At 41.8% G+C, this 27,132-nt stretch overlaps 1 protein-coding gene across 3 annotated transcripts in view; it reads right to left on the bottom strand.

Annotated features, from left to right (window-relative positions):
- DNAH3 (dynein axonemal heavy chain 3) overlaps positions 1–27,132 on the bottom strand; it is a 168,135-nt gene that overhangs the window by 82,963 nt on the left and 58,040 nt on the right. For all 3 annotated transcript variants that reach the window (XM_060648727.3, XM_060648729.3, XM_060648728.3), the window contains 15 exons: positions 26,003–26,119; positions 25,034–25,213; positions 23,513–23,649; positions 19,454–19,655; positions 18,201–18,293; positions 16,766–16,876; positions 13,494–13,608; positions 10,081–10,279; positions 8,479–8,587; positions 8,140–8,253; positions 7,209–7,385; positions 5,103–5,194; positions 3,789–4,008; positions 2,859–2,993; positions 1,015–1,126 (listed from right to left, as the gene is read on the bottom strand). In XM_060648727.3, the coding sequence (XP_060504710.3) occupies positions 1,015–1,126; positions 2,859–2,993; positions 3,789–4,008; positions 5,103–5,194; positions 7,209–7,385; positions 8,140–8,253; positions 8,479–8,587; positions 10,081–10,279; positions 13,494–13,608; positions 16,766–16,876; positions 18,201–18,293; positions 19,454–19,655; positions 23,513–23,649; positions 25,034–25,213; positions 26,003–26,119 (2,113 nt within the window). The remainder of the gene's footprint in view (positions 1–1,014; positions 1,127–2,858; positions 2,994–3,788; positions 4,009–5,102; positions 5,195–7,208; positions 7,386–8,139; positions 8,254–8,478; positions 8,588–10,080; positions 10,280–13,493; positions 13,609–16,765; positions 16,877–18,200; positions 18,294–19,453; positions 19,656–23,512; positions 23,650–25,033; positions 25,214–26,002; positions 26,120–27,132) is intronic.

Genomic DNA, 27,132 nt, shown 5'->3' with positions numbered 1-27,132 from the left:
TCATCAAAAATTATTAGAAAAAAATATGTCAGTCAGTTAAGCAGTCAACTCTTGATTTCAGCTTGGGTCATGATCTCACGGTTTGTGGGACTGAGCCCCATGTCAGGCTCTGTGCTGACAGCATGGAGCCTGCTTGGGATTCCCTCTCTCCCTCTACCCAGTTCATTCTCTCATTCTATCTCTCTCTCTCTCTCTCTCAAAAATAAACATAAAAATGTTACAAAAAGAAAAAAATATGCTGAATTACTGGAAGGGATTGTATAAATACAAGGCATTGTTTTTCAAAACCATAGGCTTACGTTTTATAAAAGAAAAAAAACCCCAAAACTCTTTCTCTGGCAATAAACACAGCTTCCATTTGTTGATCAGAAACTGTGCTGGATTACTTTCCTGCATAATCTCACTTAATTTGCGCAACAATCCCATTTCACAGCTGAAAAAGTAGAGGCTGAGAGAGGTTTAATCACCGGTCCAAGGTCTGGGTCTGACTCAAAAGTCTGAGGTCTTATGTTCTACATTAAATAGAAGTAAGGAAGGGGAAGAGGGAAAGGAAAGAAGGAGGGAAAGAAGGTAGGGAGGAGAAAAAAAGGGAAAAAAGGGAAAGGGAAGCAAAGGAAAGAGAAGGGGAAAAGGGATAAAAGGAAAAAAGGAAAAAAGGAAAAAAGGAGAAGAAAAGAAACCATGCAATAATCAGCTTTTAAAATAATTTGTTTAGGACACTGATAGGAGTGTCTCTCTCTCATTGGGAAACCTTTGGAGAAGCCCCTATTCAGCATTTGAGAAATCTGAGAAAATTCCTGCACTTAATGACAGGCATATAAAATTCCTGTTAGAAGCTCCCACCCCACCCCCCTTTATTTTCTGCCTGCAGACATCTGTGTGCCATGTGCTATTTCTGGCTCTGATGTCACAATCCAGGGATGGCAAAACTAATAGCCTGGCATTATCTCCATGGAGCCAGCCAACTGACTGGGGAGTTCTGTGCTCCCAGGAAGCCAGGGATGTGAGCTTTACCTGTGTATAAATCACCCAGAGCTGCAGCCAACACTTTATAAGCACAGGTCTTGCCACCCATGGGGTCTCCAACAATCATATAGCCATGTCTCACCAGCATCATCTCGTAGATCTGGGAAGAGACATATAAACAGTTAATCATTGCAAACCTTCCAGAGCTACAAGTCAGTCAGATGTCAGTGAGGAATGAGGGACTAAAAGGGGATTTCCATAGTCCCTTCAACCCCTGGTGAACTGTGGTCCTTTTTATGATTTGTAGTTTAAATACCTTTGGGGTAAATAAATACATGTGTATGTCTCATATATTTAAGGAATGGGACCTTCTATTTGCTCTGCACCTACCCATGGGTTAAGCATCAAGTGACTTACATAAATTATTTCATTTAATGCACTCAGGTATCATGAACTACCTTCTAGTGGTAGGAATGCTGAGCCCCAGAGAGGTTACGTAACTTGCCCACACTCATCAGTGGTGAAACCATGATTTGCACAGGTGACTGTCTAAGTTTAATGCCTCAATTTTTTTCATTAGGCCATTTCTATTTGCTTCTATTTTTCATTTTTTAATGTTTATTTATTTATTTTAAGAGAAAGGGAGGGGCACCTGGGTGACTCAGTCAGTTAAGCATCCAGCTTCAGCTCAGGTCATGATCTCAAGCTTGTGAGTTTGAGCCCCGTGTTGGGCTCTGTGCGGACAGCTCTGAGCCTGGAGCCTGTTTCAGATTCTGTGTCCCTCTCTCTCTCTCTCTCTGCCCCTTCCCTACTCATGCTCTGTCTCTCTCTCTCTTTCAAGAATAAACACTTTAAAAAACTTAAAAAAAAAAGAGAGAGAAAGAGTGTGTTTGTGTGTGAGCTGGGGAGGGGCAGAGAGACACAGAGAGAGAGGGAGGGAGAGGGAGAGGGAGAGGGAGAGGGAGAGGGAGAGGGAGAGGGAGAGGGAGAGGGAGAGAGAATTCCAAGCAGATTCTTCACTGTCAGTGCAGAACCTTACTTGGGGCTTGATATCATGAACCAAACCATGAGATCATGGCCTGGGATGAAATCAAGAATCTGACCCTCAACAAACTGAGCTACCCAGGCACCCCTCTATTTGCTTTTAAAGGGGAAAAGGAAACAGCAGTCATCTTAGCACCCTGCACTTCAACTGGAAACTTCCTTTTTTGAGGCCTAAATGCAGTTCTGACTTGATTAGAACTCTCAACAGATAAAAGGTATTTTCCAAGCCAGGCCCATGCTGCAAAATATAAATGATCTTCCTCGTAAGTGGTTCCAGGGTGGTTTTGTGACTTTACCAGCACAATTCAAAGTTAATCCTGAGACATTTACTGAAGCCATTTGGAGAGCAATGCTCTTTTTCCTTCTGGGCTTGAACCTGGGACAATCTAAGTCTGAGGCTGCTGGAAACCCAACTAAGAATGAAGTTTTAACTCAGAGACAGAGCCCAGAAATGAAGAGAAAGTTTCCTGGATCCTGCTGTTCCTAAGGCCAACACACATCTGGGTTTTTCAAGTTAGGTAAGTGAACAGACTCCCTTTTGTTGACTAAGGCAGTTTGAGTTGGGTTTCTGTCACTGGAAACTGATAAAGTCCTGACTAGTTCAAGCCCAGTGCCCCCAAAGGTTTTGTTTCATCCCCAAATTTAAAAAAAGGAACCCCAAATAAGATGGTCAGAGGAAAAACATTGGATTTTAACTTCAATTCCTGGAAATGAGACCTGAAGGCACTTCCATTTCTATTTTGGCTCCTGTGGTTGCCATCACTCTGCTCCAATCAACCACAATTCTAATTCCTGACTTCAGCAAATAGAAAAACACGTGCATTCTCATATAGATACAGGGAACCAACCTGGATAATTTTCCCAATAAACCAAGGTACCGGCTGGAGTTTCATCTTTTTGATGTTCTCATTCAGCACTTCCATAAAAACTTCATAGTCTGGCTTTGGAAGAACAACTCCAGGAAACAAATCTGATATAATTCCCTGTTAACAAGAATTCGAGAGAAGATGGAAAGGGTGAATTGTCAGGGGGTATGACCTCGACACTTTCTGAAAATGAGATTCACAGACAGCAGAAGTCTTTGTAAAATTCCAAACCTCATTTTTCTATGCCAAAACTCATCCACAATTGCAAATTCCAACACAATCTGTAAAATATGATTTCCCTCCCAAATAATTTAAAAAGCCCTCAAATATTTAATAAGTCTGTATTATCTTCTAGTTATTGTACTAGGAATGAATTAGATAGTCATAATTTCTGTCTCTATGGAGCTCACAGCCTGATAAGGAAGAGAGGAATTAGAATAATTACAAAGGAAAACTACATTTGGTTAAAAAAAAAAAAAAACCTACCCCAAACCAATGGCAGATATTATTCTATCAGTGAAATCATTTTTATTAAAATCAGGAACTAGGGGAGCCTGGGTGGCTCAGACAGTTGGGCATCCGACTTGGGCTAAGGTCATGATCTCACGGTTCATGAGTTTGAGCCCCATGTCGGACTCTGGGCTGCCAGCTCTGAGCCTGGAGCCTGCTTGGGATTCTGTGTCTTCCTGACTCTCTAACCCTCCCACCCCTTCACAAAAATAAATAATAAAAACATTTAAAAAATTTTAAACCAGGAACTAGACAGGGATAGTGCTATCACATTATCTAACTTTTGGGGGAGGGTATCTGGTGGTGGGAGTGCTGGCTGGAGATGGAGAGGGTGCCAGAGAAATAGTTCATCTTCAGAAACTGAGTCCCAGCACTTGGCCAAGGTCCCAAAGCACTGCATACCTGAAACAGAGGGACATCTTGAGCCAAGAACTTGGCCAGGTTGACATCAAGCAAGGCCCGGAGCAACAGGACACTCTCATCCTCTTCGGGATACTTGAGCTTCAGGTTGCCAGCAGCAGTGAGCACAGACTTGACCGCGCGCATGCCATAGTCATAGTGATGCTGTGAGGACAGCTGCTCTGAGCACAGACGGTAGGTTGCGACAATTTTCTGGGCGAGACTGGGAGGGCAGAGACATGTCTGCAGACCGCCAGAGAGGAACAGCTCCTGCTCATCAGACATTCCCAACATCCCTGTATCCTGTCCCTTCAGGAACCAGACCTATTCATGGACTTGATGGAGAAGCCCCATCATCTGAAGTCCTTTTAACAGTTACCAGGATGAGCTAAGGAAGAGTTCTCTTTCAAAGTTTGGAGGAAAAAGAGTAAGCATACACACATGTGTATACAACCTACTATACAAGAAATTGTATGGGTATATACTTTTATGTGTATATGTGAATATATGAGCACACACACATGCACAAACACACATTTTGGAAGAAACATCAAACTATCAACAATATTAACCCCTGGAGAATAGAACTCAGGGTCACTGAGAAGAAACTTGCTTTTTTCACTTCTATAACCTAACAATTTTTTCCCATATCCACTAAAGTCAATAAACGGGGGAGCCTGGGTGGCTCAGTCAGTTAAGTGCCTGACTTCGGCTCAGGTCACGATCTCACAGTTCGTGGGTTCGAGCCCCGCATTGGCCTCTGTGCTGACAGCTCAGAGCCTGGAGTCTTCTTCAGATACTGTGTCTCCCTCCCTCTCTGCCCCTTCCCTGCTCACACTCTGCGTCTCTCTCTCTTTCAAAAATAAAATAAACATTAAAAAACATTTAAAGTCAATAAATGTCATGCTGTTGACAATGTTAATTCTAAATCATATTAAAAATTTCCTCTTTAATCTTGGAATAATTTCATGTTTTAAAGTCTTGCTTTAAGCTGTGTGTGTGTGTGTGTGTGTGTGTGTGTGTGTGTGTGTGTGAGTGTGTGTGTACACAGGGTTAGGATAAAGAGAAGATGAGTGGCCGATTTCTTTAGCAGGAGTCCACGTATATATAAAGAGAGAGGAGGCTCTTTCTTGGGAATTTGGACCATTTCCTGGTCAGGACCAAAGCCAGGGCTAAGTTGCTGTCACATCAACAAGGGAGCCAAAGTCCATTTCTTGTTTCTTTTTTTCTTCCAATGGGCAACCTAACTTGAATGCACCACACAAAAGGCACTCTTTCAGGACCTTTAGAACCTACTGGAAAGCCAATATCACATACCTTCTGGAGTCCAGAAACCCCATGGAATAGAGGGAAATTTCCCCAATGAGGGCATAATCTGGCACCATCATGGCAACTGTCCGGAATAAGGCCTAGAAAACAAATGGCCAGAAAAGAAAAGAAAAGAAAAGAAAAGGCCACTGAGAACCTGAACACATACAGTAAACTCTGGGAGAAGGTGTATTTACAGATACAAAGAGAAGCAGGAAAGTCATTCACACCATTCCGGTGAAATCAAGGAAAGAAAAGCAGGAGGACAAATCAATGCCAAGAGACCGTCTTTGTTGGGCAGATCCACTGCCCAGCTAACCTCCCCACTGGCCCTGTCTATGTACATGTTGCCACAATGGGTCCCTCAGTGGTTACGTGGAAGGCCTTAGGTGCTGGTATTCTAATAACACCTCATTTCCCTATGCCAAATTTGTACCATTCAACTATCAGACCTTTCCTTTGTTCATTAAGGACAGAGGAAGTCATTTAGGAATTCAGGACCAATATATATCTGAAGAATCTTGAAGTCAGACAGATACTGATCTGAGTACTTGTACTGCTGTCTATTGGCTGTGGGCAAGTAATTTCCCTCTAGTTATTTCACCTCAAAATGGGCCAACAACTGTATTGTTCTCATGAGAACAAATGATATCATATAAGTGAAGTACTTAGAACAGTGTGTGGCACATAAGTGAGTGTTCAATAAGCATCAGCTATTGTTATTACCTTAGATCTTACAGAAGTCCAAACAGTCAGTTACAGGTAGAGCCAGGACTAGAACCCAGGCTTCCTGACACCACCCCCTGGTGATTTCTGCTATACCACACTATCTCACGAAAGCTGCTTATACAGACTTGACAGGGTTGCTTGCTGGGAGAGGTGTGGCAGGGGGTGGGGGGGATTACAACCATTGGGTGGTAAAAATGAGAAATGTGGGTCCAAATTGCACTTTGGTGCTCATTGGCCTATCCTGGCCTAGACGGGAGGAGTCATTACTAAGGATCTCCCTGACTCTTTTCCATTTGGGGGGCAATAAGAAGAAGTATCTGAATAAGATCGCAGAGCACTAATCAGACGCGTTTCTGGCACATGAAGTACTCATATGGGTTTGGCTGGGTCTCTCTTGTGTCTTCCACTCTTGTGTCTTGTGATTTCCATTCATGGAATTAATAACGTAGGAGAAAATCCATAAAGAAGCAGGCCTAGAAGTCTCTCTCTGGCCCCTCTTTTCATGCAGTTGGGGTGCTAGGGTCTCCTCGTACAGGAGAGCCAGCCATTTTGTACTTTGGGTTTTTTCCTTCCATCAGAGCACAATCTACAGTCTATTCCCTTGAAGACGGCCTGGTTGACTTTCCCTTCAGAGGCACCTTCCTTCTCTACTAGCAGCAGGACCAGTAGCTGTTACCATGGCTGCAACTCAGGCCAGCTCAGCAGTAGGCACTGGGGACATACATACTTCCTTGTCCTCTCTGCAGCTGGTTGGAACAGCCTGTTTTGATATGGACACCACTTCAGCTTAAGCAGGCTGGTAATGAAGAGGACCTCCATGTGGTTCTGCCTAGGTTTCCCAGAGTTCTCTGTGACTACCTTTGATGCTGTCTTATGAGATGTTTTTGTTTGGCCTACAGTGATTTTTTTTTTTTTTTTTTTTTTGCATTTAGCCAGGATCACAACAATCAGATTACATGTAAAAATCCAAATGTCTGGCTTTTCCTGAAAAATGAGAAGATGTGACAATTCCTGCTTGGCAACAGTAGGCTGGCGGCTAAGTAAGGGCTGCTCCCTCTAGAGGGGGCATTTGTCAGAGTCCCTACCAAGCCCGGCTGGTTCCTCTCATCGACCTCCTGTACACAACAGAAATAGTGACTCTTGTTCTAGTGTTCATTGTCTTCTAATTGCCATTGTTCATTATGGATATATGCCCCTCCCCCACGAGACATTGTTGGGGCAACAGTTAGGTTCTGGGGACTAACTTACTACCATTGTTGCTCCACTATTAATTCTCACAGCTGAAAAATGTCACCCATTATTTGCCTTCTCTGTGAGATCTTCTGTTACCTCCAGAGGTTCCTACACCATAAAATACACGCAGAATTTACACATGCTCACGTTTACCTTGAGGTTATCTGGCAGCTCAGCCCTGCCAGCATATCCAGGGTTCATGGTGATGAAGACAGCGCAGGTTGGGTTCAGAAGGAGCTCGGTGCCTTCAAAGATGAATGTCTTTAGCTTCCGGACAATGGCTTGTTGAATGCTGAGAATCTGCTGAGCCACCACAGATAGCACTTCTACCTGGAGTGAGAATAGTGGGCAGATGTGAGCTCTTGCTCTGACAGCCACCACCCAACTCTGCCAGAGTCTCCTTCACTTAGCAATGAAAAAACCCAATCACCTAAAAACCAGAACTTCACCTTCAAAATTACAAGAATGATTTGGGGTTTTGGTAAAGAAAAAGAAAATTGATATGTGTGTATGTGTGTGTATGTGTGTGTATGTATGTGCTACTAGTTTCCATAGTATTTTATCTCTGTTCCAGCACCTAGCATAATGCTTGACCCATAGTATGTACTCAGTGTTTATTGGTTCCCATTGCATGTTTACATTTCCTGACCTAAATTCCCTACCCAAATAGAATTAATCACCCCCTCTCTTTTGTGATGCCTCTTTTGTACCACTACCATAGACTTCTATCATATTCTATGTGCTTCACTTACTTTTTATTTCCCTTTGCTAAATTCTAACACTCAGAGGGCAAAATCATTTCTTACTTATCTTTGTGTCATGAACAATTGCGGAGTATCTGACATATACTAGCTACTCAATAAATTTTTGAATGAGGGAGCGAAGGAATGAATATACTGAGGATCCATATGTATATAAAATATGCACTTTGTCTCCTTGGGACTGTTTTTGTTTAGTTCATTGAGTACTTACTCTGTGCAACAGTCTTAGAGGAGACATAAGGCACTGTCACTGAGCAGCTAAGAGCCCAGAAAAAGGCCCCTGCATATCCAATCCCTGCTCTGTAGTCCCATTGCAGCATTACCTCAATTCTGTTGAACTCATCAAAGCAGGCCCATGCTCCGGCCTGGGCCAGTCCCTTGAAGAACTTCCCCATGGCTTTGTAATCCAGACCATCTGAGCAGTTGAAGACCACACACTAGAGAAGGAGAATGTGGGCACCATTAGGGGTGGGTTCCCTCATATTTGAATTACCTGCACCATAAAACACAGGTGTGGCTCTTCTCTTCCTATTCCACTGTAGGAGCTGGGGCCCAACTCTGCCTCTCTCACCCTTAACCATCTTGAACTTAATGCCCACTCCCCTGATAGGAGTCTAGACAGGGATGACAAGAGAGGGTGAGAACAGACAGCATCTCCCTACCTGCTTGGCCAAAGCTTTGGCCAGATCTTTTGTGGTTTCTGTCTTTCCTGTACCAGCTGGTCCCTCCGGAGCTCCCCCAAGGTTCAGCTTCAAAGCCCCCATCAGTGTCCTAAGGGAAGAAAATAAGAATTCGGTGCCCAAGTCCTAAGACACAGGGAAGAAAGAGACTTTTGCTTTATTTTGTTTTGACTCCTACAAATAGCTTTAAATTTTTTCCCTGATTATATGACCAGGATATCATCATTGTAAAAAATTCTGCTTTACTCAGTACTTTAATCTTAGAGCCTGGTGCATGGGTGGCACCCATAAACACTTGTTTTAATGAATGATTGAATGGATAAATGAATACATACATAAATGAATCAAATAAAGGTAAAAAATCTTCATAAACTCCACACATGAAAGATCACCAGTTCTAATGGAGTGGTAAAAATAAATCTATTTCTCCCACTGGATTATGAACTCTTGACTTCGGGACCTGTATTTGATTCAGTTTGATACAGTAGGGGCAAAATAAATATTAGAAATTAATGACGTGTTAAGTGTGGCGCTACAGTCCATTGTATGGGCCTCTACAGTTTCAGTTAACACACCATCTTATAATCATCTATCTCTCTCCCCTGACCCCATTAGATTGAGGGTTTCTTGAGGTCATGCATGGGGCACAGGAGACTTTAAGAAATGACTAGTGAATAATGAAACGAATGAAGAACAAAAATCACAGAACACAGAAAACAGGTGTTTGAGGACTTTCAAAGGACAAAATACTCAGGAATTGTCTTTTTAATTAAAAAAATTCCACTTTAATGAATATACAAAATCAAAGAAAATCTAAACATCACAAAGTTGACACATTCACAAAGTTCACATTTCTAGTGTTATGAATACCAAGGAAAGTGGAAAAGCACTTTGCTGAGCACAGAATGACTACGTCTCTCCGTCAGACTGGCTGGCTGAGCTTGGAGACTCCTTGCCTGAGTCCTTCACCTGGCCCCTTTTGATTCTTTCGTCTATGGGATCTCCAGGCACCATCTTGATTCCTGCCACTGGAGAGCTTTCTACTTAAATACTGTGGCATTTTTTAAAAAAAGTTCATTTATTTTGAGAGAGAGAGAGAGAGAGAGAGAGAGCGAGCACAAGCAGGGGAGGGGCAGAGAGAGAGAGAAAGAGACAGAGAGAGAGAGAGAGAGAACCCCAAGCAGGCTCTGCATTGTCAGTGCAGAGTCCGATATAGGGCTCCACCCCATGAACTCTGAGATCATGACCTGAGCTGAAATCAAGAGTCGACGCTCAACTGACTGAGTCACCCAGGCACCCCAGTACTGGGGCATTTTTAAGGACAGGCATCAACATTCTGCTTGTTGGTTTGGCCACATTAATTTGCATTAGGATTCCTACTGGGTTCTCATTTCTGGCCTAAGGGCTAATTTCCACGCCTGTTGTGGGACCATGATAATTAAGGACAAAATTCTACAATCTGAGTATCTGAAATGTAGAGGGTAAAGGTTACAAACTCAAGATGCTCCACACCTTCTTCCCCAGAAGGTTTTCCTTCTGGCATTCTATTCACCCTTCAGGTCTTGGGGGAGGCCCAGAGGTTACCTGTAGCAGCGGTCGGTGAGGGGTGTAATCACCAGCCGGGGGGAGTTCCCCAAGTACTCATAGCCATATAAGATTTCTGTGGTGATCATCTGCACCTGTACATCCTTTGAATCCCAGTAGTAACGCAGCTGGGAGATCCACTGGAAATCATTTAGATCACAAATATTATCCTCAGATAACTTGGCCACCACGTCGCGAGCTATTGGAACAGATGCAGATGTGGAAACACACAAATGCAGAGCCATCAGCATACTCATATGTTCAGAGACTGCTCAGGATGTCAGGACATTATCCAGGCCACCCTTCACTATCCAAACAGTTTCAGGCTCAACTAGCTTCCCTGCCCACTCCTAACCTACAGGCAGCAATATCTTTCAGAAGCTGGACTTTGCTTCTCCCAAGAAGCCTGGCAGAGAACATGTTACATTGTCTTCTCTCAGACAGTACAGCAGAGGCATTAAAAGTGTGTACTCTGAAGTCAGACTGCCTGGATCCAAATTCCGGTTCTGCCATTAACTAGCTACGTGACTTTGAGCAGGTTACTCAACCTCTCTCTTGAGTTGCATAATCTGTAAAATGGGGATAACATAGTACCCACCTTCTACGGTTATTAGAAGGTTATTAGGAGGATTAACTGTATATACAGTTTACCTTTGAACAACGTAGGGGTTGGGGTGCCTAATCACTGTAGAGTCAAAAATTTGCTTATAACTTTCAACTCCCTTCGAACCTAATTACTAATAGTCTACTCTTAGACTGGAAACCTTACAGATAACAAGTGGCCAATTAACACATATTTTGCAAGTTATATGTATCATATACTGTATTCTCACAATAAAGTAAGCTAGAGAAAATATTATGAAAGTCATGAAGAGACAATACATTTACAGTACTGTATTGTACTTATCGAAAAAATTTGCTTCTACGTGGACCTGTGCAGTTCAAACCCAGGTTGGTCACAGGCCAACTGTATACACAGACATGTATATACACACATACGTACACAAACATGTGTACATATATAAATATATATCCACATATATATGCAGATACAGATAGATGAAAGAAAGAAAAAAGGAAAGATTATATAAATACTAGCTATTGTTATTGTTCCTAAATTCTGGGGGGACTGACCCAGAGAGATTTGCAATATGTAGTTACCCCAAATGCTGTCAAATCCCCAATATGGTCCTTTTGACCCTGTTCCAGGCTTCTAGGATATCCTAGGAGAATACAGTCAGCTTGGCCTGATGCAGTTGGCAAGGGAAGGGGTCCCCAGAACCCATGGTTACATATAGTCTTTCCATCTCGGGGCCTGAGAAAACAGATGGGAGATATACTTCTGGGTGTCCTTCTTTCTCTCATAGGATTATGAGCCTAATTTAATTTTCTCACAGTTATGGGAGCCCTGAAGTTGAAGAATAAATAAAGGTTTATGAGAATCATTAGTTATTTTTTATGGAATGCTTGGATGAGAGCTATTGAGATCTCATAACTAGGACAGTAGCCTGAATTTAGTATCTCAGAAACATAACTTTGCAAAGGGATGCTTCTGTTAGTCTACTGCCCCTCTGTGAAGAGAAGTCTTCTTCATGACAGTAAAATCCAAAACCCTCCGGAGAAGAGTCCTTGAAGATTACACCAATAGCTCTTCCGTCCTTCCTGAGGAATGTAATTCCCCTCCAGGTTCTTCAGAGAAACCACAGAGTAGTAGCAGGAGTAGAGGTCTCCATGAGGGATCCAAGAGGAAGATGACTCTCAAGGGACTGAGTATGGGGAATGCCTGCATGATGCAGCATGTGTGTGTGTGTGTGCGCGCGTGCACGTGTGCGTGCCTGAGTGTGTATGTGCAAATGTGTGAACACAACCATTCTGGGGAACCCTGGGTGGTAACCACACATGCACTTCTTACTCCTACTAGATGAAGTTCACATTCTCCCTTCTCTCTCCCTGATTTCATGCTTGTCTATCCAAGCAAAATTAGATAGAAATGAGCATCAATCTTAAGGAGAACAAGATGCCACAAAATGCCAGGAGGCAGCTGGGTGTATGAACAAGAGAGACACTGTTTCCAGGCAACCAGCTAGTCCAGCCCTAGTTTCCTTGGTGGTGATGGAGTGAGGGTGAGGGGGTGGTTTGTTTTATATAAGGGCCCCAGTTCTTCCTCCTCCTCCTCTCCTTTTTTTTTTAAAAATTTATTTTTTATTTTTTTAAATTTACATCCAAATTAGTTAGTATATAATGCAACAATGATTTCAGGAGTAGATTCCTTAGTGCCCCTTACCCATTTAGCCCATCCCCCCTCCTACAACCCCTCCCATAACCCTCAGTTTGTTCTCCATATTTATGAGTCTCTTCTGTTTCGTCCCCCTCCCTGTTTTTATATTATTTTTGTTTCCCTTCCCTTATGTTCATCCGTTTTGTCTCTTAAAGTCCTCATATGAGTGAAGTCATATGATTTTTGTCTTTCTCTGACTAATTTCACTTAGCATAATACCCTCCAGTTCCATCCACATAGTTGCAAATGGCAAGATTTCATTCTTTTTGATTGCCGAGTAATACTCCATTGTGCATATATATACCACATCTTCTTTAACCATTCATCCGTCGATGGACATTTGGGCTCTTTCCATACTTTGGCTATTGTTGATAGTGCTGCTATAAACATGGGGATGCATGTGTCCCTTTGAAACAGCACACCTGTATCCCATGGATAAATGCCTAGTAATGCAATTGCTGGGTTGTAGGGTAGTTCTTAGTTTTTTGAGGAACCTCCACACTGTTTTCCAGAGTGGCTGCACCAGCTTGCATTCCCATTTTTTTTTAAAGGAATTGCCAGAAGGCATTATGTCTCACCCGTTCTCTCCCTGCATACACTGCCCATTTCCAGTCTCTTGGGTTTGGAATCAGACAAAGAATTACCATTAAATCAATGACATCAAATTACAAAACAGCTTCTGCTACTTAGTAGCTGTATTCCTCTCTGGTGAGTTATTTAACCCTCTAAGCCTCAGGTTCTTAATTTGTTAAGTGTGTATAAAAACAAGATAATGTATGTCAAGCACTGACCACAAAGCCTCGTACCTGGTGGGTATTCAAAAATATTAGCTATGGTCAGCCTCAAGAAAATGTTCCAAGTTGGTGAATCTTAGAAATGGCTTTGGCCATCATGGTCTCAGTGAGAGGGCCCTGCTTAGGGGTTCCCTGGAAATAAGGGTGGGGATGGGAGAGAAAAGGAGGTGGAGATTCACAGAAGCCTTGACTTCTTACTCCCTCACCTTACTTACAGTTAGAGAAGCCTCTCCCCAACAGGAAAGGAGACCCTGAATCACTCCATCCAGGAGAATGGAGAGCAGCAAGCCTGGTTGCTATTCCTAGACAGTCAGAAATGCCAGAGAAGCCTCCTTGCTCACCGTGGACATCGATGACCGTGAGGGCCCCGAGGGTGAGTCGAGCCCCACTGCTTAGCTTCCCTCGAACCAGCTGGACAATCTGTGTGATCTGATTGTTGCTCTTTTTCAGAAAATCCTGGCAGGGGCACAGGAGGGGACATCTGGTTAAACTGGATTCTTCTCTGTAATCCCCTCTTGGGGAATGGCACCATCCACCAGCCCATGGCCCAAGCCATCCCTCCAGCAACCTTTCCCTCACTCTCTTCATTAACCTCAAGACAAATTTCAAATGTATTATGCTAACTGAAAGAAGTCAAATTGGAAAGGCCAGATATCTTGATTTTATTGTTATGATACTGTGGAAAAGACAAAATACAGGAGCAGGTAACAGCTTGGTAGTTGCCAGAGGTGTGGAACAGGGGAAGGGATTGCTACAAAGGGAGTGAGGGAACTTTGGGGGGCATGCAACTGTTCTATATCTTGATTGTGATGGTGGTTACATGAATGTATGTATGTGTTGAAACTCAGAACTGTACACTAAAAAGGGTGAATTTTACTGTATATAAATTATGCAGTAAATCAGAATTTTAAAAAATGGAAACTTTTTCAGATTAAAGGAGACACAGGAGATGTGAAAAGTAAATGTATGTAAAGCATGATCCTGGAACAGATTAGATAAGAATGTATCTTGCATCAATGTTGGTTTCCTGATTTGGATAATTATAATCATATTGTGGCTATTTAAGATGTTAATTTTGGGTGAAACAGGATATGAGAACTCTTTGCATTATTTTTGCAACATTATTTGTGAGTCTGACATTACTTCAAAATAAAGAGTTAAAAAATACAAATACATTTTAAAGAGGAAAAAAAGTGAGACCACCTTAGGTTCATAGCTCACCTTCCCCACTTCCTAGCTATGCAGTTCTGGGCAAAATAGAGTAACCTGCTGAGTCTTAGTCTCCTGTTCTGCCGAGTCTAGATAATTTCAGCTATCTCTTGGAGCTGTTTTGAAGATTAAATGAAATGGCGAAGCACTTGGCACAGTGTGAATAAAGCATCCAGTAAATACTGATGGTTTTTATTATTATTAATAAGGTACCTGACACATAGCCAAAAAAAAAAAAAAAAAAAAAAAGCCTTTTCAATGCCTCCCCATTGCCCTTGCTGTGAGTCTGGAAAACTCTTGGTGATGCATCTTTTTTTTTTTTTTTTTTTTAAGATTTTATTTTTAAGTAATCTCTACACCCAGTGTGGGGCTCAAACTCACAACCCCAAGATCAAGAGTCCCATGCTCTGCCAACTGAGCCAGTCAGGCACCCCTCCCCACATCTTTCTTAACCACACTCATTCCACAGCTATTCTGGACCAAAGTGCCTTCAGTTGCTGGAATGCACCACATTTTTCATCTTCAGACTTTTGCACATTGTGGTTTCTCTCTCTCTCGAACACTCTTTCTCCTGTTTTTTGCTTGGCTAATCCCTGCTTATATTTTAGGTCTCCTCTTAGGCACCATTTTCCTGGGAAATCATCTCTAATCCTAACCTCTCTCTTCTCTCCTTCCTTTCCATGCTTCTTGAATCCCTAAGCTTTCTTTATCACACTCCTACTGAAGAGACTTTTTATCTCCCCCACTAGACTGTAAATTCATGAGGACAGGGACCATGTCGCTCTGATTCACTTCTAATTCCCTTTGCCTAGTAGCATCATTTCAGCACAGGGCAGATGTAAAGCAAATATTTATTAAAGGAATACTGGATGGATGGATGGATGGATGCATGGATGGTGATTCTGTACCAACATTTGCTCCCTTTAAGACACTGAGCCACATCATTCAACACACAGGTACTCTATGGCACTGATGTGTGATGGGAAGCAGGCTCTCCTTTTACAGGTAGGAAAACTGGGGCACAGAGATGCAGTCACAAAAATCATAATTTTTTAGTGCTTCAAAAGTGTGAAATGAAATACATGAAAGCAGTCGGCAAGTGTAAAGTATATTTGTAGGAATTATCAACATGGAATCTGTAGAAATTTGAATGCTGGTTAAATACTAATGTTCTAATTTTAAGGTATAAAACAAAGTATAATAAACTAAAATATTTTCTTGTCTGCAGCCAGTCATCTACAGGGGGAATAACAGAAGGTCTAATGGAATAAACATGGGAAAGTATGTTTATGGTAAAAAGGTTGGGAATGGAGTTACAATTCATTTGTTCAGCAAATATTTAGCACCTACTATGTGCTCAGCACTGCAGTAACCCCTGAAGATATAATAGCAAGCAAAACAGACATAGCCTCTGCCCTGTGGGATTCATAGCCTGGTCTGTAGCAGTGACTCATTTGCTAGTATTTCATTTAACTCTCCCACAGAAGAGTATGATGTTGTACTACAATGTGGTGCACTGTGGTGCATTGTAGAGGCAAGGACACCAAGACTTAGATTAAATAACTTGCCCATGGTCACACAGCTAACAAGGGAAAGTACAAGATATGAACCCAAGTCCATCCAGATCTTTTTTTTTTTTAATTTTTATTTAGAGAGAGAAAGAGAGAGAAAATGTATACACATATGGTGGGGGCGGGGGGGTGGGGTGGGTGGGGAAGGACAGAGAGAGAGAGAATCCCAAGCAGGCTCTGTGCTCTCAGCGCAGAGTCCAACATGGGGCTCAAAGCCATGAACCATGACCTCAGCCGAAATTAAGAGTTGGACGCTTAACCGACTAACCCACCCAGGCACCCCCCAAGTCCATCCAGGTCTTGAACTCTCAAGCATTGGCCTCCACGGAAGGAGTTAACTGGAAATATGCATGTCTGGATCTGAGGACAAGGAGGACTTCAACATTCTTGGTCTTAAAAGAAAGCTGAATGAAGAGTTGTAGGTGGGTTTGTGTTGAACTGCAGGTGGCAAGAAGTGGTAATGGTAAAGGAGGAGGGGAAAACAGGACCAGGTGGTATTTGGGCCCAGGAAGAAGATAAGAGGTCTCTGTCGATAGAAATTTTGCCAAGCTCACCCCTGGAAGTGAAGACTGATAAAAATTTAGTATATTACAGCCTAGTATTTCTACCTGGGAAGGATCATGAGAGGTGTTACACTAGAGAACTCCAGGACAGCCTCAATTCCAAATCCATCCCACCATCCCCATGAAAACCCTGGCTTTCCCAATGTCAGAGTTGGATGCTATGATTTTTTCTTGTTGTTGTTCAGAAAATAGGGCTATTTTAAGTATATGTCATTCAAATCTTAATCGAGCTTGAATCTCCTCTACAAGCTTCATGACAGGCTCACTTACCGGTAGGGTCTTTTCGATCAGGGCTTGGGACACCTCCTTGGTCCAAAAGATGGAAGAGACACAGATAACCACCTGGCCAGGCCACTGCAAGACCCACTGATTACGAGGGACCTGGAAAGGTGTGTGTGGGGGCAGGTGGTAGGGTCAGTTCATCTTGTGTGACTTAAATCAATGTCTGAAAAACATCCCCCACCACCTTACCCCCTCAAGAAATACAAAATCCTCCTCCACCCTCAGAAGCTACTAGGCTTGACATCTTTGGGATTACTGATTTATGTCTTCCTCACTGAATTTTATGAAAAAGAAAAAAAAATCATCAGCAAGCTCAACTCGTTTTTTTTTTCTTAAGTTCCCAATCCAAGAATTTTACAGTTATAATCAAGGTGCTGTTTAGTGAGTTTTCATACCCATTCTTTTTGATGTCTATATAATATTGTAGTGCTGTGCCAGGTTCCTTAGCCATGCCCAGCAACTCCTCAAACTTGTTTTTAAACTATAGATTTTACAAACTAAGACCAGAGGGCTGAATCTGGCCTTGCTTCTGTTTCTGAACATAAAGTTTTGTTGTAACACAGCCATACCCATTGTTTACCTATCATCCAAGGCTGTTTTTTTGTGGCCCACAAAGCTGAAGACACTATAAAAACATTTACATTGCAGAAAATGTTTGCTGACTCTTGCTATATATATATATACACACACAATTGCATGAAATATTTCATACTGGTAGCCATTTTTCCTTAATTTTTTAATTTAAAATAAATTGCAGGACAAAGGATAGGCCTTTCATTTACAATGTACTACTACCAAGAGGGACAGCAGGGTCAGTACCCTGTACTTTAGTGGGAAGGTATTAACTGAATATTCTTTTGTTTGATGGAAAGGGTCATGGGGGTGGGGCCCTGAAAAGTAAGGCAAAAAAGGCACCCAAATCAAGGAGCACAAAGACCTGATCTGCCTACACTTAGCCTTGCTAGGAGCTGGCTGAAGAGTGATTGCCACCAGCTCTTTTTCTTTTGGCTTTCTTCGGTCATACCTTCTTTCCCTAAAATTTTGGGAGTTTAATGAGTTGTACTGTTTAGGGCTTGTGTAATGGAACCTAAAAGCCTGGAAGGGAAAATGCTTAATTGGAAGGGGCTCTAAAAAAACCTCCTACCATCAATTCATTTCACAGAAAGGACTTGGCAGGGAGCAGCCAGAGGGTTAAAGCTAACCATGTTGTCTTGTCCCAGCTGCTTCTATTTCATCGGAAATATGTACATCACCCCAAGATTCACAGGGAAAGAAGAGAGGGCACAGAGGGGTCAGGTGTTACCCAACAGGATTAGCGTGGGTTTTGGTAGAATACAGAGGGGTGGTTATAACTGATCCATTTAACCCAGAGTTGTGGTTGCTGTACCAACACCCTGGCATGTATATCCCAATTCTCATTTACCTGGACATATGCTTCGATCCCAAGTCTAATAACTTCCTGCACACTGGCAAGCATCATCTGCTCCACCTGCTGGAGCCACTTTTCCACCATGCCCTGTGGGGCAAGACAAAAAAGGAGCAAGCTAGCCAAGCCCAGAGGGACACATCATGGGCAGAACCCAAGCTCTCTCTGGACCAAGGCTGGAGGGAGGCCAAAGGTCTGACACCCCTTCAAGCCAATATTCTCTAATTATATGTTTTATATTTATTTACTTATTTATATTTTTTCATTCTAGGAAGTATGTGTCACGTAAAAGGGGAAATGGGGGATTCTTGACACACATTTCACGTAATTTTCTGAAACAGACAACTTCTCAGGAAGCAAATGACACATTTATGTTTCAGTTCATAAAATAATTGCTCATTTCTAATGAGCAGTTCTAATTCTTGCCTTATTCCAGTGGTTCCCAAACTTTGTCGTGCACTGGAATGATTTGGAGATTCTTAAAAAATATGGATACCTGACTTCCACTCCCAGCTGTTTCAATTTGTTATGGGATGCAACCTGGGCATTTGAATTTTATTTAAAGCTCTACAGGTAATTCAAATATGCATCAAATTATTCAGTTTTAGAATTTCAGGTAACTTCAGGCACCTGTGAGCTAGCTGGTGTCTATTTGGTAACGTGATTCCTGGTTATTACAACTTATATGTGTGGCTGGCAAAAATGGTTAACAAAGCAAAGCCAAGAGTGCTTGTCTACTTCTAGTTGATGGTGCCATCATGTTCAGCAGAAGAGGGAGTAATTTCCATCTTACTCATTATATAAGGACACTTGTATCAAAACCTGAGTAAAATGGCATTGATTCCATAATGTTTTATTGACCTTTAAAAACACCTGCCCCAGAAAGCTGTCTGACTAGATCACTTTTAATCGGGGTTTGATCATGGAGATCTGAACAGCATCGGCTCTTGGGTCTGATGCCTGTTATTGCCTCCACATGAAGTTTGGTTGAAATCCTTCCATAAATTTAGTGTGTCACTTGGATTGCAGTAAAACCCTCATCTTAGAGATGGGCAAATGGAGACTCAGAAAGATTAAGCAATTTCCCAAAGTCGCCTAGTCCTTAAGCTGTGGAACTCAGGTATTCCACACCCCGGCAGTACTCGGCAGGAACTCGAGTCCAAGTGCTTAACCTATCAATATGCTCACTGCTTCTCTCTGTATTGCTCTGTTATGGAGAAAAGAATGAAAATGAGTAAGAGGAGAGTTACTTTGGCTTGAGCTGGGTAGATTTTCTGTTTGAATGGAATGGTTTCTTTTTCTGAGCTTATCATGCCTACAATCTCCAGGCTGTCTGTAAATTCTAGCTTGGCAATTCCTTCGAAGCACTTCTTCAAGTGTGGCTGCACGCGGAGGGGGTCCTTGGTCTCTGACAAGATCTCCAGCAGCTCATCGTTTGACAGGAAGAAGAACCTATTTTAAAGCAAAAGAAGATGGCAACTGGAATCTCTTTTGAGAACCTCTTTTCCCAAGAAGGTGATACTCCCCAACAGATAGATGACACCCGTGAACACCAGATATATTCTAGAGTCTTCTGTAAAGCATAGAGGGTGGAGACAGTTTTGACTCAGAGCAAGACAAAGGATGAAAGCTGGTATATGTGAGTTTAATATGGCTTGGGGGCAGGGTGCCACCTTTTGGAGGAAACTTGGATACAGCAATGGTTCTCAACTTTGCACTCTAGAATCACCTGTGGAGCTTAAAAAAACCTCCAATGCTAAGGTTCCACTGCCTCGAGAGTCTAATACAAGTGACTTGGGTTAGGTCTAGGGATCTATAGTTTTAAAATCCAAGGTGATTCTAATATACAATCAGTACAGAACCATTATTAGAAGGAGAGAGAAGACTTCCTTGTCTTTCCTTATCTCCAGGTATGACAGAAAATGTTACCAGTGTGAAATAAGAAGTACATTATTGACCTATCTGATGTGGAGAACAAAGGCAAAAGGAAATGTAGATAAAATTAGATTTCCTTACAACTTGCAGTCCATTGCCAAATACTTAAGACAGGCAGAGTATGACATTCCTCCAGGAACTCACAACTGTCTTAATGTTAATACTTTTCTAGAGGCAAAGGCAACCTTCACTTGACAATAGCCAGACCTCCAGGATCCTGTTAAGTCTTCTTTAACATATGAAAATCCTTTTGGAAACTTCATTTGTCTCTACTCACCTCCCCTCTCCCAGCTCCAAAGTATATAATCAATTGCTCCTCCCAGTTCCAGTGCAGCTCTCTCTGCCCATGGGTCCTGTCCCTGTGCTTGCTTGCTTTCTTTCTTTCTTTCTTTCTTTCTTTCTTTCTTTCTTTCTTTCTTTCTCTTAGAGAGAGTGAGTGGGGGAGGGGAGGGAAAAGGGAGAGGTGGGGAAAGGGAGAGGGAGGGAGGGAGGGGGGGGGAGGGAGAGAGAGAGAGAGAGAGAGAGAGAGAGAGAGAGAGCAGGCTCCACACTCAGTGCAAAGGCCAATGTAGAGCTCCATCCCATGACCCTGGGATTATGACCTGAGCTGAAATCAAGAACCAGACACTCAACCCACTGAGCCACCCAGGGGCTCCTCCATGCTTTAATAAAACCACATTTTTTGCACTTGAAACATCTCAAAAATTCTTTCTTGACTGTTCACTCCCAGACCACACATCACATCACTATCTATATGGAGAGGACTTTACTTCATGTTTTAAGTTAGAAGATGGTAGAATCATTGTCTTGCTCAGGCCCTTAAGTCACCAACCACAAACTTTTAGCAAATGTTCAATAGACAAACCTCTATTTTACAGACAAACTGTAACCATCAACCTGAAAAGTCCCATAATTGATGGACCATATATTACAATCTTCACTGTGTATGGCCATGATATTTATGGCCATGATATTTATGGTTCCTCTTTACAAGAGGTCGAATCTATTTTTACATGTCTCAAACTTGGCCGGGCTCTATGTCCTGCTTTGGCCTACAGACTATAGCAAACATGCATTTGTGCAAGTTCCAAGCCTAGACATTAAGAAGCCTTACAGCTTCCACTCTTGGCTGGCCTTGGGAACCCTGCGACCACCACCATGTAAATAAATTCAGGCTAGCTTTCTGGAGGATGAAAGACATGTGGCCCAACTATCCTGGCTGCTCCAGCCAAAAGGAAGCCAACCACTAGACAAGTCATTGAGGCTATCAATTGCCAGCTGACCAGGCACATAAATGAGCCCTGATGAGACCAGAAGAGCCACCCTGCTGATTCCAGCCCTATTTGCAAGTCCACAGGATTATGAGCTAGATAAACAGTTGCTGTGTTAAGCTTCTAAGTTATGGGGAGGTTTGTTATGATGCAAAGCAAACTAATGTATTATAGCTGCAATGTTGAGCAGATAGGAAGAGCGCAATAATTATTTGTTGGCTGACTAACATACCAATATCTAATGAGGATATCAATTTCTCTCACTGCCAAGGGAAATTAACACAGGTGATCTCTATGGACTCATCAAGTGTGACAATGAGTAAGGCTCAAAGGCCATAATAGTAATAATTAAATTACTTGGATAACTTAACATAAAATCATTATTTAGCACTCCATAATTTCAAGACAAAATTAATTTCAAATATGTGAAATTATTCATTAACATTTTCAAAGTGTTTTCTGAGAGTGCATGACTTTATAAAAATGCGTAAGGAAACTGAGATATTCGTGGTGAGAGACAGAGAGAGAGAGAGAGAGAGGGAAAGAGGGAGGGAGAGAGAGAGAGAGAATAGAGTGTGTGTGTGTGTGTGTGTGTGTGTGTGTGTGTGTGTGTGTGTGTGTGTAATTTAGGGAGAAAAGCAGTCTCAGAGAGATTAAATAACAGGGTATCTTATACAGACTGCCTGGATTGAATTCTAGCTTGTCCATTTACCAGTCTTGTGTCTTCTGGCAAGTTACTGTTTCCTTATTTGTAAAAGGAAATAATAATAATGCTTCCAACTTCATAGGACTATTGTGAGTTTAAATAAGTTAATACATGTAAGGCACCTAGAGAAGTGTCCTGGTATATGGTAAATGCTGTGTTAGTGTTGGCTATTGCTCATATTTTTATAAGGAATAACAGGACAGGGTATAGGACTAAAAGCCCAAATCTCAGGGGTTTCCTCTTCCTAAGTTTTGTGCTTCCAAGTTCAGGTTCCTTCCATGATTTGTGCTGTATTTGTGTTGTCCAAAACTGAAGCCATTAGCTGTATGTGGCTATCTACATTGCAAAATTAATATTAAATACATTAAAAATTCACTTTCTCAGGCACCCTAGCCACATTTAAAGTGCTATATAGCTACATGCACCTAATGGCTACTGTATTGGACAGCACAAATACAGAACATTCCTATCATTGTAGGAAGTTCTATCACACAATGCTGCACTACATAGACACAAGGACATTTGTAAATCCTAAACAAACCATTTTTAAAAAATTTCTGGTGGAGGGGTACCTGGCTGGCTCAGTCAGTAGAGAATATGACTCTTGATCTCAGGGTCATGAGTTCAAGCTCCACACTGGGCATGGAGCTTACTTAAAAAAAATTTTTTTTCAAGTTTGTGGTGGAAAGCAGGAAACTAATTTTTTCTCCATACAAGGGAACACAAAAATTTACTTTTCCTAAAAGCAAATTTGGATCAAACCAACATCCCAATTCAAGTCAAATGACATGGATAGATATTAGCAGCGAGAATCCTCTTTCTGAAACCAACCCTCTAAAATGACTTTGACTTTTACGCAGAAGGAAAAATATAAATATTTAACAAGAGTCAAATATTTAAAAACATACCTACCAGAAACTGCAAAATGTGATGTCAAAAAACATTTAACTGTTTAGATGGCTAAATGCTTTACATGCATTATCTCCTTGCTCTGCACAAATATATGAGGTAGGAGCCATTATTATATTTCTATTTTACAATGAAGAACCTGAGGCTCAGGTAGATTTGCTAAAAGTCTCAAGATTAATAAGTGGAAAAGCTGGGACTCAAACAGCGATCTGTTTAACTCCCAAGTCTAGGCTCTTAATCAGGACTACTATATCCCTTCAACTAGGTATTTGACCATGATTTGGTTCCTACTGGTGTCCATTCAACCTCACTCTAAGCAATGACCAGAAAGACATGCCCTACTTCTGAAAGCTGTCTTGTGGGGAATGGAAAACCAGGAAAAAACTATGAAAAAGATTGGTAGAAGCCAACCCTCAGGATGAAAAATGTAATTCTAACTATACATGGGTCAAAAAGGTAACTCCAAACAAAAGAATAGTACTGAATACCTGGGGAAAAACAGTCTCTTCTTCTCCAAGTAATCATTCAGCCCCTTCTGGATGTCCTCTAAGAGGAGGTTGGCTTCCTGAAGCCTCTCAGCCATCCGTGGCTGGTCTGCTGCCACCAGAACCCTGGTATCTTTCACCTAGGTTCCATAAAAAAATGAGAATCACCACGGGGTTCCTAGATTCTGAGACTGATCATTGAGTATATGACCAAGCCCATCAATTGATGACTTCCCTGCCCAGCTAACTGCCTCCTAATCCCACAAGGGTGAATGCTCATACAACATGATCCTCTTCCTCTGGACATGGTCGACTCCTCCTTCTATAAAAACCTTCCAGGGCTCCTGGGTGGCTCATTGGTTAAGTGTTCAACTTTGGTTCAGGTCATGATCTCATGGTTCATGGGTATGAGTCTCGCATCTGGCTCTGTGCTGACAGCTTGGAGCCTAGAGGCTGCTTTGGACTCTGTGTCTCCCTCTCTCTCTGCCCCTCCCCTGCTTGCATGCTCTCTCTCTCAAAATTAAACATTAAAAAATTAAAAAAAAAATAAACTTTCCATTTTGTACAACTCCTTTGAGCATCCTATTATTTGTTAGATGGGATAATGCCCAATTTATGAATTCTTTAAAAAAGCCAATTTGATCTTTAAAATTTATTCAGTGGAACTTTTGTTACTGAACACTTGCAACTGAAGAATCTGAACTAATATGGAGTTGGAGGAAGCAGGATATCATGAAAACTGGCTCCACTGGTTGGGCAATATAAATTCCCACTAACACAGATAAATATTCTTGAGATAAATTCTTTATAAGTGAGCCCCAATTTGAGTACACTTGACTTCAAAAAGGAAAAAGATATCATCTCTTAATGGATACCCCTGATTGCCCTGTATGCCCAGTGAACTCATCCTAAAAGGCTTGTTTCTGATGCTGCCCCCTTTGCAGCCTTTCTTGACACTCTCAGGCAACTAAACCACTCTTCTGTGTTCTAAAAGGTGTTTATATATACTTCTTTTATAGCTCTCTTATTTACCTCTGAGTCTCTCCTCACAAGACAGTGAATTTTATGAGGGCAGAAATCATATACTAGTCATCTTCAAGTTGTTTTCTGACTGTTAATTCAATGCTGGGTATTGAATAAACATTTGTTAAATAACTAGGTAACTGAATATGGAGAATGATTTGAATTCTAAAATGATCCTCAATCTATAAAAGTTCTATTGCATTATCATGTGACACAGTCTTCTACCTCATTAGGAATGAGAACTAAATCATACAAACTACTAACAGTTGCCTCTAAGGAGGTAGGCTTTCAAAAGGCCTCCACTCTCTGTATTACATATTTCTACATTTGAATTTTTAGTAACAACTTTCAAAATTAGAAAAAAATTTAAAAAATATCAAATTTGAAAAAATCTAGTTTACTTATAAATTTCAAGGGACATGGCTACGATGTGCAGTGAGGAACATCTGTACAGCATCCCACATTCCTGATGGAGAGATGTGCTAGGGAGGAAAAACTCACCGCTTGGGACATGAGTGATTTCCAGTAACTATCAACGGTGGCAAATTTCCTGCCCTCTTCTGGCATCTGGGCTATGATGTCCTCTGAGCTGAAGATCGGTTCCAGGTACAGCCAGGTGGCTTGGCATTTCAACCAGGCCTCCAAAATTTCCTGCACACGAACCAGCTTTTCTTCCCATTTCTGTGAATTTAGCATTTCATATCTGAATCATTAACCTGCCACTCTGCAACACAGACCCATTGCCTGAACAAACTGGATGGATTCATTCATTCATTTGCTCATTCACTTGTTTAAGAAAGTACTTATTATTTGCCCCCAGTGTTCTGGTCATTAGGCAATGTGGATACAGCAATGAAAAAAACAAGAGTCCTTGCCTTCATGTAGTTTTCCCAATGGAATAATATTAATAGCAGCTATAATGCTCACTCTGTGACAAGCGATGGTCTGAGTGCTTTACATATATGAAACCAGTTTAATCCAACAGATTTATGAGGGAGATACTATTATAAATCTCACTTTACAGATGCAGAAATGGACATAGAACAGTTCAAGTAACTTTCCCAAGGTCACACAACAAGGTACAAAGCCAGAATTTGAACCCAGGCAGTCTGGCTCCAGAGTGGCCTTAGCTTATGCCACTTCCACAAACAATGAGGCAAGAAAGGAGTCTAAACCCCTACCCTTATGTAGTTTATATTCTAGATTACTCTAGCTCATAAAATACTTTACAAATGTATTTTTATTCAGTGCATTAAAATCATCTCATCTTCTCTTTTGGCAGACTACTGTAAAGGCTCAGAGTACCATATGCTTACTTGGATGGTTATTGCTTTCAGTCTTGAGTTATGTATTATTTCCAATCAGGAAAAAGTGAGCTTCTTTGTTAACTGAACTTAAAAATCTTCTCCCTCCTCCAGCAAACCCAGAGCTAATGAGACATCAAGAACCCTCAATCTCATTTCCTCTTACCCGGCATTCTGCTTCTATTGGTTTGATGAATGGGGAGCCACACATAGTCTGGGTCTTTATCACGTGATCATCAAGTAACAGCTGAATGTCATCAACCGCACACAAGATGCTTGTACCCTATGAATAAAGATTCCCCGACCGTTCAAAACCACAAGGCCCTCCCTCCCCGCCCCCCACTTTTCATGCTGATCTCCAAAGGCCCCACAGCTCAGATCTCCACCCAAGTGGGACAGAAATCTGTCTCACAGGGCATGGAATTTCTATTCTCTTCCTTGAAAGTGTTCTTAAAGACATTTATTTTCTACCTCCTTTGCAGAAATCAAACATGGTCCCAGCCCAGACCTACAACTAGTATCTGTTGGGGACTGGGTGGGGGAAGAGCATATTATTCTAGTCCCTTCTCTATGTTCCTACTTCCACTTGCTTTGCTGGTTCTCTCTCAGGTAGGATGAGCTGCTAATCTGACTGGTTGGACCTTGACCTGTGGTTCCCATACTGTGTGCCAAGGTACCCCTGGGTGCTGCAGCAAACTAGCAGCAATTAGTTGTGGTTATTTAAAAATGAAACACAAATGTTTTTTTCTTTCCATTTATATGGATTAAAAAAAACAGTTGTTGAAATGACACAAATACTTATTAAAGTTGTTTGAACCTTATTACTTCATAAACAAAGCTGTTAGGTGTTTCTTTCAGCCCGGGAAGGGGAACTATAAAAAAAAAAAAAAAAGGTACCGAGACACAAAGGCGCCACACACAGAAAAAAGTTTGGGAATTTCTGCCTATACATTTACAGGGCCATATTTTACCAGGAGCTCAGGTTACTGTGCCTTGGAGGTCAGCCCCTGTGAATGGCACTCTTCTTCCTCCTGGGCCACTGTGGTGAGCAAGCTGATAAGGGTCTGCCCCTGTCTGGCAGGTCTGGCCTTTCTGGCTCTGTTTTCACTTCCTTCAAGCCCACATCTGGGTGGTTAAATTGGAGCTAGGATATATTCTCTCATGTACCTTCTACCAGTAGCTTTGCATCAGAAGATGTGTCTAGTTCTTGATAAAGTGCTACTGTGACTCCCTTTTGCTGTCGATCCTTGTCTATAGTTGTGTCAGTCCCAAACTCTGAAGATGGGCCAGGTGCAA

This window comes from Panthera onca, chromosome E3, assembly GCF_046562875.1.
Source record: "Panthera onca isolate mPanOnc1 chromosome E3, mPanOnc1 haplotype 2, whole genome shotgun sequence".
NCBI classification, from domain to species: Eukaryota; Metazoa; Chordata; class Mammalia; order Carnivora; family Felidae; genus Panthera; species Panthera onca.
The sequence above is the reverse complement of the archived record's forward strand: the minus strand, read 5'-3'. Positions and strand labels throughout refer to the sequence as shown.